Source organism: Plecotus auritus (assembly GCF_963455305.1).
Source record: "Plecotus auritus genome assembly, chromosome: 4".
NCBI lineage: Eukaryota > Metazoa > Chordata > Mammalia > Chiroptera > Vespertilionidae > Plecotus > Plecotus auritus.
In genome coordinates this window covers 124639617-124655320 of record NC_137775.1, presented here as the reverse complement: position 1 = coordinate 124655320, position 15704 = coordinate 124639617, and the positions used below count along the sequence as shown (strand labels likewise).

At 41.8% G+C, this 15704-nt stretch overlaps 1 protein-coding gene across 7 annotated transcripts in view; it reads left to right on the top strand.

The window, feature by feature from the left end:
• Positions 1 to 15704, top strand: part of GRM8 (glutamate metabotropic receptor 8) — a 774265-nt gene that overhangs the window by 146946 nt on the left and 611615 nt on the right. For all 7 annotated transcript variants that reach the window (XM_080666922.1, XM_080666923.1, XM_080666921.1 and 4 more), the window contains exon 3: positions 12385 to 12601. In XM_080666922.1, coding sequence (XP_080523048.1) covers positions 12385 to 12601 — 217 coding nt within the window. The remainder of the gene's footprint in view (positions 1 to 12384; positions 12602 to 15704) is intronic.

Sequence of the window (15704 nt, the reverse complement as noted above, 5' to 3'; positions counted from 1 at the left end):
TTTGCTGGGTTCTTGCCTTAAAAGTTGTTTCTCTTCTATGGGCTTCGTTTCTGCTGGATTCATTCATTTTCTCATCCCCCTCCTGTCCATTCATTTGTTCATTTTTCCTGACCCTTACAAACCTCAGGACCTATGAGAACACAATGCAATTTCCTGCTGATAATTACACAGTTGTTTTCTTAAATAGTTCTAATACGAGAAACCAAATTATGCATATACTACTTCAAAAATGCTGTGGGTAAAAAGCACAGGGAATGGTGGTCTTTGCTTTAATATTATTCAGAGCTGCGGCAAGTTTTTAAAAGGAAGTACCTGTCAGTCAATCACCCCTCCTCCTCACTTCTACAAATTGGGCCATTTACCATCTGAAGGAAGTCTGAAGTGAGAGGCAATGTGTGGCTGGTGTGGGGTATTCATTCCCTTTCCTCCATTTTTCATGTGTTGGCTTAATGTTACTTCCCCAGGGAAGCCTTCCCAGTCCCCCCAGATCAGATGAGTTACCCGGTTACTATTAGCCCATATTTCTCTTTCCCAGCAGTCATTACAACTGCTGTTACATGTTTATTTGGGTGATTGTTTACTGAATGCCTGTCTTTTCCATCTGACCATATGGATGGTGGAGGTGGGAGGACCATGTGTTGTTTACTGCCCTATCCTCAGCGCCTGTCATGGTGTCTGGCACATAGTGGGAGCTGATGTGTTGAATGAATTAATTGAAAAGTAACCATTAAAAAGACATTACATTTAATTTAACCTCTAATCAGAAAAAGTACGTATATTGAATTAACCTTTTTAATTTGGCTGTAACATTGCATAGGTACTGGTTATCATTTTCTAGAAATCACAGAGTTCTGAAATGCAAGGAAAGTACAAAAAATAGTGTTCACTTTTTTTTTTTTTAATAAGGAAAAGTTGAAGATCAGGAGAAGCTATAAACTAAAGAAACTATACAATTAGTTGAAATATTAAAGTCTCTTCCTTACAAAGTAAAGGTTTTAAACCCAACTTACTATTAGAACTTTTGAATAAATATATGCAGGGTAGTTAGGCTTAAAAATTCCCCCCACTACTAGCAACCTGATCAATTATAACAACTCTTTCCCTTAGGAGCTGCTGTGCTTTCTCATTGTAAAATGTAACTAAGAGATGTAAAAAAAAAAAAAAGGTTTATTAATCTTATTGGGTATAATTATGTTTGTTTACATGTAAATTCTTTCATGTTCACAGATTACTATTACTTATCTTTCATTTTAAATAAACAGGTTAGAAGTCAAATATCATTAGCAATTTGATTAAAATCATTACACTCTTTAAAAAAAAAGGATATTATTTTATTTTCCAAAGAAATTCTAATTAGTTGACCTAGTTTTAGGGTTGGAATTTCCCATAACCAAACCAAAATGTCTAGTGTAGATATTATGCCAAAAGTATTGAGATCAGGTTATAAAAAAGCAACATAACCTAGGAAACTGGAGATCTGTGCAGCCATTCATTGATGTATTTAAAGTGTCTAATGGTCAATCATAAGTGGGATGCCGGACAGATAGTGTCTGCCTGCCCCTACATCTACCGTCTCTTTTTTGCCTTCTGTTTGTGGCCCTGGGGGACAACTCTCCAGACAACAACAGGTTCCCTTGCCCCTTGGTTTTCAGTGGGTTTGGTCATGGGGAGAGCCAGCAGGAGGTCAGGGAGGGAGGAGAAGTCAGGATATAGGTGTTTTTTTTGATTCCTCCCTGTGGAGTTGGCTCTGTCCCTCCAGGGTGGTCACTTAAGAGAAAGATGACTTCTGTTCAAGACTCCTTCTCCCATCTCCTTAGCACCCCTCTTACTTTTACTGGATTATGGCTTTCTGCTACCATTCCCTATATACTGCCACAATTTGAAAATAATCCCTTTATGAGCCCTCCTTGAGTCATCCTAATTTGAGTGTACCATTTCCCTGACTCATACAATACCCTTGAAAAAGTTGTGAGAAATGTATCCTTTTACAATTCAGTAGAATATCTAAATGGGTATCTGAAACTAAGAAATGACTTTATAAATATAACATATTTATATACTTTCAGGCATACATATGTACAAAGATGCACTCTTTAAGTTTTAAGATGTGCCTCCTATGACTTGATTTTCTTCATATATGATGCAAAAATTTCCGATTCACCTTTAGTAGCAAGCCATCTTTGATTTATTTACCTAGTGATGAGAATGAATTAACCTGATTCTCCTCTCCCTGGCTGGCTTTGTGACTAGTACTGTGTGTTTGTTAGGAGGAAGGTTCTAGTGAGGGGTACAGTCTGCACCTTGGCCCATAATAAAATTAAACTTGTGATCTTAAACTAGCCGTGGGCAAACTATGTCCCACAGGCCGGATCCGGCTGTTCTATCTGGTTCTCTTGCTCTCCCCTCCGCTCCTTTACTTTGAATTTATATTAGTTCACACAAACACTCCATCCATGCTTTTGTTCCGGCCCTCCGGTCCAGTTTAAGAACCCATTGTGGCCCTCGAGTCAAAAAGTTTGCCCACCCCTGTTTAAACCTTCTAGCATTATGCTATACTCAGCTACAGCATAATCAACCACAGGCCCATTTAGTGTGGGTATGCAGAGTTAGCTTATTCTGGATGAGCTGATGTTGGGAAGAAGGATAATAATAAAGTACAAGGCTCAGTGGTTGAGCATTGACCTATGAACCAGGAGGTCATGGCTTGATTCTGGTTGGGGCACATGCCTGGTTTGTTGGCTTGATCCCCAGTATGGGGCATGCAAGGGGCAGTGGATCAAGATTTTCTCTCATCATTGATGTTCTCTCTCTCTCTCTCTCTCTCTCTCTCTCTCTCTCTCTCTCTCTCTCTCTCTCTCTCCTAAGCTCCACCATACATCAAAACACAAAAATCTGTCTTCTTCCCTGAATCAATGGTTGGAATTCAACTGAGAAGATGAGAAGACAAAGACTGAATGTCACATTTGGAGCAGACAGGAAGCCTACTACCTGTCCATTGTGCAGTTGGGATTGCTTTGAGCAGGTCTTGGTTCTGGAGGCAGGTGGCCTGGCTCCTCATCCTTACCTAATTTCTGATTATACACTCATGTTTTGCCACAAGCAACTAGTAGTTTCTATACCAGAGAGCAGTCAAGTCTGCAAAGACAAAGTTAGTGGCTGTAATCATCATTCTCTCTGGATGTAGCTCTGCAGCAACAACAAATCCATCCCAGGACCAGGTGGCAGGAAGCTATGATAGTGATGACTGCTGTTGCTAAGGCCAATAGTACTGAAGGAGTGCTCAGGCAAGCACTACCCGCTGGGGAAAGAGCACAGCTTCAAGCTGATCTTTCGGTGGAGAAAACCAATGATGCTATTGAATAGCATGCCCATCCCACCCTGCCACCCTCCACCAGTAAGTTTTACAATCAATGGACAAGATTGTTTGCAAAGATAAATGAAGAACAAAAACCTTTTGGCAGGAAATGATGTGTGTCACTCAGGTCTAAATTGTCTTCTGTCTGCAAACCTGTCTTCGGATGTGTGCAAGTTTCTTACAGGAAGTCTTAAATTTACTCTGATTCTAAGGGGCTTCTTCTGAGATGTGCTTTAGGTGGCTCCTTGCTCAACAGGGGTGTCTTGACTTCCTAAAGATCTTTGGTAAACCATAAACTGGGGGAAATGGATGCAAGATTGGTGCCATTTAGAGCAAACACAAAAAGTTTCAAGTGTACCACAGTGTTTTAATGCAAAACAGTAGGAAGCCTTAAAAAGGCAGTTGGAGCGGAACTGGAACCTTCTTGGACGCTGATTGAGTATTTATGGTGCCTTAAAGTCCCTCCGCCTCTTCACATCTCAGTTACACTCCATCTCATCTTCCCTGTCAAGTACAGTCACACTCTGGCAGCAAAAGAGAGAAACACGGCCTGTGTGAGGGAGAGAAAAGAACTTGTGGCCCTGTCTAGAATGTCCATCGCACAGATAAAGATGAAAGAATCTGTAACTTTGGTCCTTGTTTAGAAATGTAATTTTTATTCTTCTCTAGAGACAGATTGAAGGCCATGAGTTGTCAAAGTGTTTGGCAAGGTCGTTATGAAGTTTTCCTGGCCATGTTTAGCATTTCAAAGAGCTCCATGGCAGCTGTGTGCTTCCCTATGATGTGTCTGCATGGATGTGACTGAAATGGCCCTTACTTGATTTAGAGTGGAATTCTGTCACCTCAGCTTGGCAACAACAGATATCTCATGCTGATCAGAAGCTTTAGCAAATGAGTAGCTTTTTTTTTTAATAATGCAGAAATGAGTGACTTTTTGCTTAAATACTTTTGTAGAAAAATCTTTCAAAATTGCAATGCATGGAGGAAAATAATAAAAGTGGTCCTTGATTGATGGATGGACCAATTTTTTTCAATGAATATTTATTGAATCCCTACTATGTGCTAGAAGCCCATGTTACATTTGTAAACAACACAAAGAAGATCCCTGTAGGATCTACGTTTTAGTAGGGGAAACATAAGATACAAATTAACACAGGTTATCAATGTAATGAAGGAAATAAGTAGGGTGATGAGTTACCAATGTGGGTAGGGAGACCATGTTAGGTGGAGTAGTCAGGGAAGACCTGTTTGAAGAGTAGACATTTGAGGTGAGGATGAAGGATGAGAAGCCTGGAAGGATTTGGGAAAAACATGCAACAATAGGCATGAGGTGTGGAGAAGAAAAGGGGCGTGGCCAGATCAGGGAACTGGAAGGAAGCCAGGGTGGCTGGGCCGGGTGAGTGAGGGGAAAGGTGGCCAGATGCCAAATCAAAGGGTCCTGTGGCAAGAGGTGGGCTTTATTTAAGAGCAAATTTCTCCATTTTAAGAGCAATGGAGAAATGAGTGAAGTGCTTTGAGCAAGATTTTGATATGAACTGATTTTTCTTTTTTAAGATCAGTTCAGTTACTGTTGTAGAATGGATCTGAGAGGGACAAGACTGGAAACAGGAAGATTGATTAGGTGGTTGTAGAAATTCAGAGATCACAATGCCTTTAACTGCAGTGTGGTGTTTTGCTCTGCCATCCCTAGGGCATGGCCTGAGGTGACTAATGGAACTCTAGACATTATGTCTTAGTTCTTGCCGGTGGGAAAGAGGGTGGGCCTTGAGAAAGGCATGTTCTTTCCCTTTAAGGACACTTTTCAGAAGTTACACTCACCACCATGTTAATGACCATAGCTGCAAGGAAGGGCTGGGAAATTTAGTCTTCTCCTGAGTGGCCAAGACCTAGGTAAAAATCTAATCTAGGTTCTATCTAGAAGTAGAGATCTCTAAAGAACAATAACTTCTATTTAAAATATATTTTCTTGGAAAATATATACATTTATATTTGTAGAAACCTATATTTGTACACACACACACACACACACACACACACATTTATCAAAATACTCAAGTGGCTATAAATGAGTTTCTTTCATTTGAAATAGAACTTCTGCTTCCTTGAGCTCCAAGTCAGACTTTCGGACTTTCTCAGAGTTTATAAGTCCAAGATTCACAGAATAACTAGCTAAATGTGGATCGAGGAATTTGTTTTACTAGCAGCTGAGCAAACATCAAATAACTCCCCAGACATGCGGCTGTCCATTCAAGACTGTATTGGAAAGAATTCAGTATGGACTTGAGGTAAAAATGGTGCTTCGTACTCCCATACCACTACTCAACCTCGGGGCCTGCTCTGCCTGCATGGAAAACTTGAAGTCCACTCATTCAACCAGGTGACCAGGGCTTCAGGCCTCTCACACACCTGATTGTCAGTGGAATATAGAGAGGAGAGGTGGGATACCTCCCTAACTCGGAGGCCCTGCCTGGTCTTACCCTGTAGAGAAAAGAAGCCTGGGGTGTGTGGTCAACACCCTTGCCCAAAAAATATAGAGTTCTGACCTCCCCTAAGTAAAAGGTAGAGATCTAGGTAGAAAATATGCATTTTGGAACTCCCCAAGAAGTTTGAGGAATCCCCTCTTCTGTGGGCTGAAGTGAAAATATAGTATGAGAAAGAAGGAGTTTTTCGTAACTAAGACAATCAGAAAAGTGGAAGCTAAAGGAAAATTTTAAGGATGCTTTATTTGGGTTATGGAAATATGGCTTTATTGTAAGCACACATCATATTATGAAACCTCAGCACAAGGAAGATAAGAAATGAAAAAAAAAAAAAAAAAAAAAAAAAAAGCAGCCCTGGCCAGTGTGGCTCGGTTGGGTATCGCCCGGTGCACCCAGAGGCTGTCCAATTCTCAGACAGGGCACATGCCTGAGGTGTGGACTCCATCTCTGGTTGGGAGTGTGCAGGAGGCAGCCAACTGATATTTCTCTCTCTCACTGATGTTTCTAGCTCTCCCCCTCTCTCTCTCTAAAAAAATCAATAAAAATATCATTTAAAGAGAAAAAAGAGTGAAATGTCAGGAGTTTTCAAATAATGCAAGTTGATGCCTTAATGCACTGAAAGAGAAAAGAAAGGAAAAAAAATCATGTAAGGACAGTGGCAGAGCAGGCTGGATGGGACAGTGGATGGAGGAGGGCTAAGAGGTTAGGGCAAGTTTGAGGGTAGGGAAGGATGGCAACAGATGTCCCATCTACAGAAACCTGTAGGAGTGGGTATATTATTAGGCCCCTGACACACTCAAGGGGTAATTTAAGGAAGGGTAACAAAAGAACTATAAGGTGTGGGCACAGTGAAAGGAACCAACACAGGGTGAGGAAGCTCTCGGGCACTAGCAGCAGTGGCAGGACCTGAAGGGACAGGGTAGAGAGTGGTACCTAGAACCTGGCAAGAGCTTTAGCTGCCAATGAGGGTTCAGGTCACAGAGAAACACTGGGTTGATGGGGAAATCAGTGCTCTAACTCCTGTCTCCTCCTTCTCTCCTGTCTCTCATTATCTCCCACTGGCTGGACTCACCGAAAGCCAGAGGCCAGGGACCCAGGTGCTACAGTCATAGAGCACCTAGGACAGTGGTCGGCAAACTGTGGCTCGTGAGCCACATGCGGCTTTTTGGCCCCTTGAGTTTTTAGCAAAGGCCAGCTTAGGAGTACCCTAATTAAGTTAATAACAATGTACCTACCTATATAGTTTAAGTTTAAAAAATTTGGCTCTCAAAAGAAATTTCAATCGTACTGTTGATATTTGGCTCTGTTGACTAATGAGTTTGCCAACCACTGTCCTAGGACATGCAGCATGGCAAAGAAGGATCAAGAGGGACACAGAATACAGTATTTTGGTGGAATGCAGGGTAGGAGGTTGTGGGAAAGAGGCTGTACTAAAATTCCTGCCACACTTTAATTAATTAATTGCCTCCAAACAGTCATTGAGCTTTTCCTCTGCCAGATGCTGGGGATACCAAGGAAATTGACAGAGACTTTGTTCCTGAGTGGCTCATAAGCCATTGTGGTTCCTAATGTCAGATGATGGAGGCTATGGGAGCCAGGGTGCCTGAGAGAGTTGGTGAAAGCTTCCCAGGGAGGTAGACATTGCTTTGTGCAGAAGATCTCCAGGCAAGGGAGAGAAGACAGTCAACAGAGGGGCTAGCAGGGGCAGGGCGCTGTCAGGGTATGGCAGGGAAGACGTGAGGTTGGAATGAGGATGGAACAGAGTCTGATATCCGGACTCCATGAGCCAGGCTGATGTTTGGATATTATCCTTTGAGTGGGCAAGTGGGAGTTAACAGAGTTTTATGTAGGATGTTACTTCTTCCAAAGGATGGGAGCACTGATGCAGAATGCTTCCCCTAACACCTCCTTTTCTTTTCCCTCTCATTTCCCTCTCTACTTCTATTCCCCACCCACCACCTTATTTAGTGTTGTTGTTTCTGGTAGAGGAAAGCTCCAGGGTGAAGGGATTAATTAGGATGGATTTAATGTAGGGAAAAGAAAAAGAAACATTCTAGGTTTATAAAAAATGTCCACTTGGGTTGCCAGTAGGGCTTTAATTTGAGAGTTGGTGGAAATATTGGGGATGCTGGCATAGAGACTAAAGTGCATAAGGAGCCAATGCTCTGTGGTCAACCACAATAAAATAAAAACGAGGAATGATTTCATGACAACTTGAAAAGTTGTCTTAAAATACTATCAACATACCCTGATGTCTATTATTGTAGATGGCAACACAGCAAATGTTGAACAAGTGGAAACACAGACACATACTCTCACACCACTTTTCCACAAGATGATAGGCAAAGAGAAAACTCTTTAAGAGTTTGGGGAGAAAGTCCTTTATCCAGTTATTCAAACAACCATCTTCTATCTGCACTTTTATTTTATACCCCCTTTACACCTGTTTAATTAATCCTAAACACAGTGCTGACTGCTAATTAAACAGCCCTGAAAGTGACTGACTGAAGGTAGTAATTTGAGATAATTAGTTTTGGGTTCAAACACTCAATTTTCACACATTGTGCTCCTTTTTAGAAAGGGGTGGCTCATTATTATAGGCAGGGTGGGGGTTGTGTAAGGCATTTTACTGATGGACTCTGAGTAGCTCCTCAGCTACTGGACTCTGAATAATCCTCTGTGAAAGGTAATTCAAGGAAGGTTAACAAAAGAATGATTCTTAAGGTGTGGGCACAGTGAAAAGAACCAACACAGGATGAGGAAGCACTCAGGCACTAGCAGCAGTGGCAGGACCTGAAGGGACAGGGTAGAGAGTGGTCCCTGGAACCTGGCAAGAGCTTTAGCTGTGGATGAGGGTTCAGGTAGAGAAACACCAGGTTGGTGGGGAAGGAGATGGGGAAATCAATGCTCTGACGCCTGTGGGACTCACTGAAAGCCTGAGGCAAGGGACCCAGGTGCTACAGTCCTAGAGCACCTCCTAGAATGCTCCCCGCCCTCCGCGCGCGCGCACACACACACACACACACACACACACACACACACACACCATCTTCACAGAATTCCTCTCAAAGTGAAGGTCAAGCTGCTGAATATATTTCATTGGAACACAGAAATGCACATGCTCTTGATCTCTGGGAAAGTTTACCTAGTGAGGGGTAGATCTCACTGAGTCATCTATTGTCTACTTCCAAGGTCCTCTAGAAGCAAGCATAGAAAGGTGAAAAAGGTCAAGATTTGGTGTGTGGTTAGACATGTGGAGGTGTGTCCTTGCTGAGTAGTCATGTATTGCAAAGACACAAAGACTTATCAAGGGAACAGCCCGCCAAGAGGTGGCCAGTGTATCTGGCAGAGAAAGCAAAGGAGGCAGGTCAGACTAATTTTTGTGGACCCACAGTGTTAACAAGCAAGTTCACTTGGTTCCACTAGGATATTAGGACCGGGAAGAATTGGGGGTTAAATAGGCTAACTCATTGCTATAGTCCAGTGGTCGGCAAACTCATTAGTCAACAGAGCCAAATATCAACAGTAAAACGATTGAAACTTCTTTTGAGAGCCAAATTTTTTAAACTTAAACTTCTTCTAATGCCACTTCTTCAAAATAGACTCACCCAGGCCGTGGCATTTTGTGGAAGAGCCACACTCAAGGGGCCAAAGAGCCTCATGTGGCTCGCGAGCCGCAGTTTGCCGACCACTGTTATAGTCAATAGAGAGAAATACAGGTTGTACAGAAGCTGGATGGACCCTGCAGCACCCTGGAGAGCTCCAAGCACATTCTTTTACTTCTGCTTCCTTTGTAACTCAGGCTTTTTTTTTTTTTTTTTTTTTTTTTTAATCTTGAGAAGTTCAGTGTCACTTCCCTGCCACCATTATGGAACAGGACTCTCTAGATCAAAGGAACCCAGATGTTGAGAGCTTTACACAGATGTGAAGAGGAGAATCAAAACCTTATATGGATTGGGAATCATTGGCAGGGGGTGTGGGGGGGTTGGGGGGTGGGTGAGGGTTGGATCCCAGCGTGTGTAGGCCTGTATGGGAAGATGAAACTGCAGGCTCTCTGACATCAGGACACTGATATTGGCTGCAGGATCTGGTGGAGAGCAAAGTTAACTGTTTTATGTATGAGCTAAACTTGCACCTTCAATTAAGCACCCTGAATTAGGGCACCTTGTAGTCATTTCGGCCTCTGAACTTTTACACCTCAGCACGGTGGCAGAGGAGGGATGAGATACACAGTTGCACAGCTCACCCTCCCAAATTGCCCTAACTACCACCTCCACTGTGTTTCCACCTTTCTTCACCTTCAGTCTCAAAGACACTCTTAAACTCCAGATCTCCCAATATTATTGCCTGCTATTTAGTTGCTTTCATTCATCTCACAAGAATCTCAAAAGAGGCAAATCAAAAGTTAAACTTATTTTTTTTTGTCTGACAAATCTCCTTTTTTAAAAAAAATCTATCTTGGTAAACAGAAAATATCAGGGATCTAGTTACCAAAGTCATACAACTGAGAGTCCTCACCTGCACCTTTCCTTGTCTTTCAGATACATAGAGGTTCTACACCTTTTCTTTCCCCTTCATCACTCAGCTTCTCTCTAGCTTTGCAGTTTTATTTCCTGACAGTCCTCCCCTAGTGCCCTACATTCCTGCCATCTAAAAAGCTGCATTCCCTGGGATCTGCCATGCCTTTGCCCACTCTGTGCATTTGGAATGCAGTCCCCGTGGCTGCGATGCCCTATCCTGCCTTGTTGGCCAGATTCCCTGCATCTTCTGTACCCCTTCCGGACTTCATGTGCTTCCTTGTACTTCTTTAGCAACATGTTTTCCTCTGTTAGATTGAGAGACCTCACTTGGATATATGAATGAATGTTGCATTTTAAAAGTTTTTTAGGGGGAGATTTGTGGCATGTAGTTAATTTGTTACTCCATTTGAATATTGTTAGGAGAAATGACCTAAGATTTCTAGTTTTGAAAATCTTCTAGCAGTTCACCCCCTTTTATATCAGGAAGTCTGTTTTCCCAAAGAAATTATTGTATGGGTTCCTGTTTTGTAATGTTCTTTTGGGAAGTTGGAAAAATGTTTTTATTAGAAGGTACATGGTTGGCTATTCCCAAAACTTTTTAATATTAATAATCAGTGAATAGACTTGCAAAGCTATTTATTTAAAATAATTTACCAAAAATATAATCTTAAAATTGAAATGACATCAAGTGTACAAAAAAAATCTCATGTTAAAGTCTCTGTTTGTCATTGTGTAACCTTTCTGTCCTAAAGCTAAAACAATGTCAGAGGTTGACCTTTTCTGAAACATGTCTATACCTTCACTGCTGCCTCATTTCTGCACAGATCTTATCACATACAGAACAAAAAAGCAACAACAACAACAAGCACAAATATTTTGCCTTGATTTCAGAAACAATGGAATCTGAAGCAAAATTACATTCTTTCTTGCTGCTTAGAAATCCTATATAATAAAGAGGTAATATGCAAATTGATCATCACTCCAACACACAAGATGGCCACCCCCATGTGGTCAAAGATGGTTGCCACAAGATGGCCAGCAGGGGAGGGCAGTTGTGGGCGACAAGGCCTGCAGCGGAGGACAGTTAGGGGTGATCAGGCTGGCAGGGGAGGGCATTTGGGGGTGACCGGGCTGGCAGGGGAGGGCAGTTAGGAGCAACCAGGCCTGCAGAGGAGGGCAGTTGGGAGTGACCAGACCTGCAGGGGAAGGCAGTTGAGGGGGACCAGGCCTGCAGGGGAGGACAGTTAGGGGTGACCAGTCCTGCAGGGGAGGGCATTTTGGGGGGACCAGGCCTGCAGGGGAGGACAGTTAGGGGTGACCAGGCTGGCAAAGGAGGGCAGTTAGGGGTGATTAGGCCAGCAGGGGAGGGCAGTTGGGGGCAACCAGGCCTGCAGAGGAGGACAGTTAGGGGCAACCAGGCCAGCAGAGGAGGGCAGTTAAGAGTGACCAGGCCAGCAGGGGAAGGCAGTTAGGGGCAATCAGGCCGGCAGGGGAGGGCAGTTAGGGGCGACCAGGCTGTCAAGGGAGGGCAGTTGAGGGCAACCAGGCCTGCAGGGGAGGACAGTTAGGGGTGACCAGGCTGGAAGGGGAGGGCAGTTAGGGGCAATTGGGCCAGCAGGGGAGCAGTTAGGCATCGATCAGGCTGGCAGGGGAGTGGTTAGGGGGTGATCAGGCTGGCAGGCAGAAGCGGTTAGGTGCAATCAGGCAGGTAGGCAGGCGAGCTATTGGGAGCCAGCAGTCCTGGATTGTGAGAGGGATGTCCCAGAGAGGGTGCAGGCTGGGCCGAGGGGCACACACCCCCCATGCATGAATTTCGTGCACCAGGCCTCTAGTGTACTTTGAAAGAAAGTGAGCCTACAGACCAATGTAAAAGACTTTCTAATTACATTGTTTCTCATAAAACCTTATTTCAGCTTCAAGATGCTGTATCTAGGTTTCTGATATCGTTTTGGCTGTCCAGTCTCTTGTGACAATCCATCATTCCGCATGATTACTCATGGGCTGAAATGACCTGTCATTTGTTTTGCAGATACCTCAAATCAGCTATGCATCCACAGCCCCTGAGCTAAGTGACAACACCAGGTATGACTTCTTCTCTAGGGTGGTCCCGCCTGACTCCTACCAAGCACAAGCCATGGTGGACATTGTGACGGCCCTGGGGTGGAATTATGTGTCGACACTGGCTTCTGAGGGCAACTATGGAGAGAGCGGTGTGGAGGCCTTCACTCAGATTTCGAGGGAGATTGGTAAGCATTTATTTATCGGGTGATTGTATTTGGAGGTGACAGGTTGTGGGAGTCCTATCACCTCCAAGCACTTTCTGATCCGTATGGCGTAATTAGAGCTCCTACAGATGCGTGACCTGGGCTGTCCAATTGAGGGGGAAGCTGGGTTTATTATAAATGTTTGTGTTGTTCATGGTCCATCAAGGTGACACTTTGGTGCTAATTCAGGAAATAGAGCTTCTGACTCAGGCAGACATTTTTAAAAGTCTGTTTTGACAAGGGAGTTTGCTGGCACATAAGAGCCACTGTAAATTTGAATAAATGACATACTTTTTGATTGTTCTAGATGGAAGTTTACATAAGCAAGTCATTAAATAATAATAAAAAAAAAGCAGTGGAATTTATGTCAAACTCTAGAGGGATTAAGACTGGTAATCATTTTAAAACAATACTGAAGGAGCCCCCAAGGCTATGCTTCAGTGATATTCTGATTGTCATATTTGACTTCTTGCATTTTTAGTCTTACCTTAAACACTGAAGCTTATAGAGGGATGAAGGGCAAACTGTAAAAATGTGGGTTAGAATAAGGTGCTGATGAACTCCATGCTGGGCTTTTTCAAGGTGCTTATCCAAATCTCTACAGGCGTCCCACCAGGTGCATGTTTACTTATGAGGTTGTAAATCCATTCCACTATGTAGGAAAGAAGCAGAACAAAACAAAACACACTTATAAGACAAACCTTATTGCTGAATGGTCAACAACACAACTTTGTCGATAAAAGGAGATATATTACTGTTACTTAACAAATACTCGTAAGAACTACTGAATAAAATTTACATATCTTTTCCTGTAAGCATAATATTTTGTGGAAAAAGTAAAGTGCCTATTGGCTATTTTAAACTTGAAAGAAGAAACTATGTTGATAATTTCTTGTCTTTCTTGGAGACTTCAACTCAGGAAAAGATCATGGGAGTGATTTGGACTTATCCATAATTAGCAAGGACAAAGGGTTATTGGAATAATTTATTGGAATAAGGTCTTCTCTTGAAAGATTTGCAGATGCCTGGGATCTGTTTTGCATATAATAGGGCATGAAGATTTATTTTACACATTATTTGGTATGTTTATAATTTGTTCCAGTGCTGTGTTGCTGCATAAGAGCTAGAAAAGGTGAAAAGGCCTGGTGTTGCTGGACAGATTGGATTCATTGATTTAATTGACCAACTATTCACACCTGTTGTTAAATGTCCACGATGCCATAATGTTTCCTCTTTGGAATTTAAAATTATATCATTATTGCTATAAAAATAATTCAAAACACTTTAAATGCTGGCAAGTTATATTACCTTCTTGGATAAGAATGCCAAGTTTGTCTTTAGAGGAAATGCTCACTAAAATGAAAATAATAGCTTCTGGAATTAGGATTAATGCATTATTTATGCAGTGGATATCAGTTCTCACCAGAATGATAATTCAACAAGAAAAAGGAAACTATGAGAGTATGTATTGAAATTCCAAGTATTCTGTGGCGATCCTATGTACTCTTCAACTACAGGACACATTTTGTGTGCATGAAATAGATGACTATGAAAAATTAAATATGGGACATAATCTCCCAATTGTTGGAGAATCTGATAGAATGCATTGTTCTAAAAGTTAAGTGAGATTGTAGTTTTATTCTTTTGACTAAAAAAAGCAATACTAGTTTCAGTTTTTATGGAGCATTGCTAACTTTGGTAACACTGTCACATAAAAGGATTCAGATGGTGCCATTCATTATTCCCATTTCTATCTTAGCCATTATTATAGGAAAAACAATTTTAGTGCCTTGTGTACGCTCCTGATGAGTGCAGTGTGTTTCTTCTATGTTGATCCTTTCAGTATTCTGAGACTTGATTGGCTGTCCATTCTATTTCCGTTCTCACTTATCTAGGGATGGAGGAAGGTTGGATTGTCAATTAATATGCAGAATGCTGAAAAGGCCAAATTAGTATCACACTAGAGTATGCCATGGAATATATTAAATATCAAAATCATTCCTCATTTTAATGACAAAGATTTTATCTAGAACAGAAATAGCTGAAAATGAAACCTTTTGCATGACAATGATATTAATGGGGATGGAAAATGGTAGCAACTTAACCCATTCTGAAGTGAACTGATGGCTCTAATGAAAATTCATTAGTTCTGTAACATTTGCTTCTCTTACTATAATATCCATGACATCTTTGTCACCATGTTAATAGTGTGTTTTCAAAAATTTTAGTATCTTGACTTAAGAGTCAAGTAATAAATTTATTTTCTGCAGTGTCTGCCTATTAATAAAATTATGTATTTCCCAACACTTATAAATGTTCCTGTACTCTGTTCTGAATTTCTCCCTTCAGCAACATTCATTACTAAGAAATTTCAATGTAAATTGAGGCTTCCTATGTTTTAGCTCTGATTAATTTAGACAAATCATGGAATATACTGAAATGAAAATCTGTTTAGTGATAAATTGCTTGTATGGTTTGATTAGAACATTTTTCATTTTGACACAACCTGAGATTTGGGCACGTGTATTTCATGAATCTTGAACGAAGTTATGAGTAAGTGATGGTCATGAACAGAGATGCCAGTGATGGTTCTTCTTGAGTCAAGATCCTTCTGAGGGAGACAGGGACAGGAGCTATTTGACCAAATAAAGACAAATAGCTTCTTGGTACCCTAGCTGTTATAATCTCCCCACAGTGCATCCTTTACTGTAGGATTTTCACTGGAGAAGGCAACAAAATATGTTTGAGGTCAGCAAATAGCACAATTTGACTGAAGCATAGTTTGTGTAGTGAGGTATGGGAGACAATATAAGAAGGCTTGACATGGACACCTAGTGGAGTATTTCACCCCATAGGGTGGTAATTTTATCTTTTATGTGCCAGACGATGGAGGAAAATGCTGAGGAGGAAGGGATCTATCAGGATGTGTATTTAAGATTGTGCGAATGAGAAGTGGAAGATAAGGGGACCAGTTGAGAGACCACTGCAATATCAGTCTTAGTCTGATAAGTAGGAGAAATGGGGAGATGTTGGACAAAGCATATAAACTTTCAGTTATGTAGCAGATGTAATGTACAGAATTGTA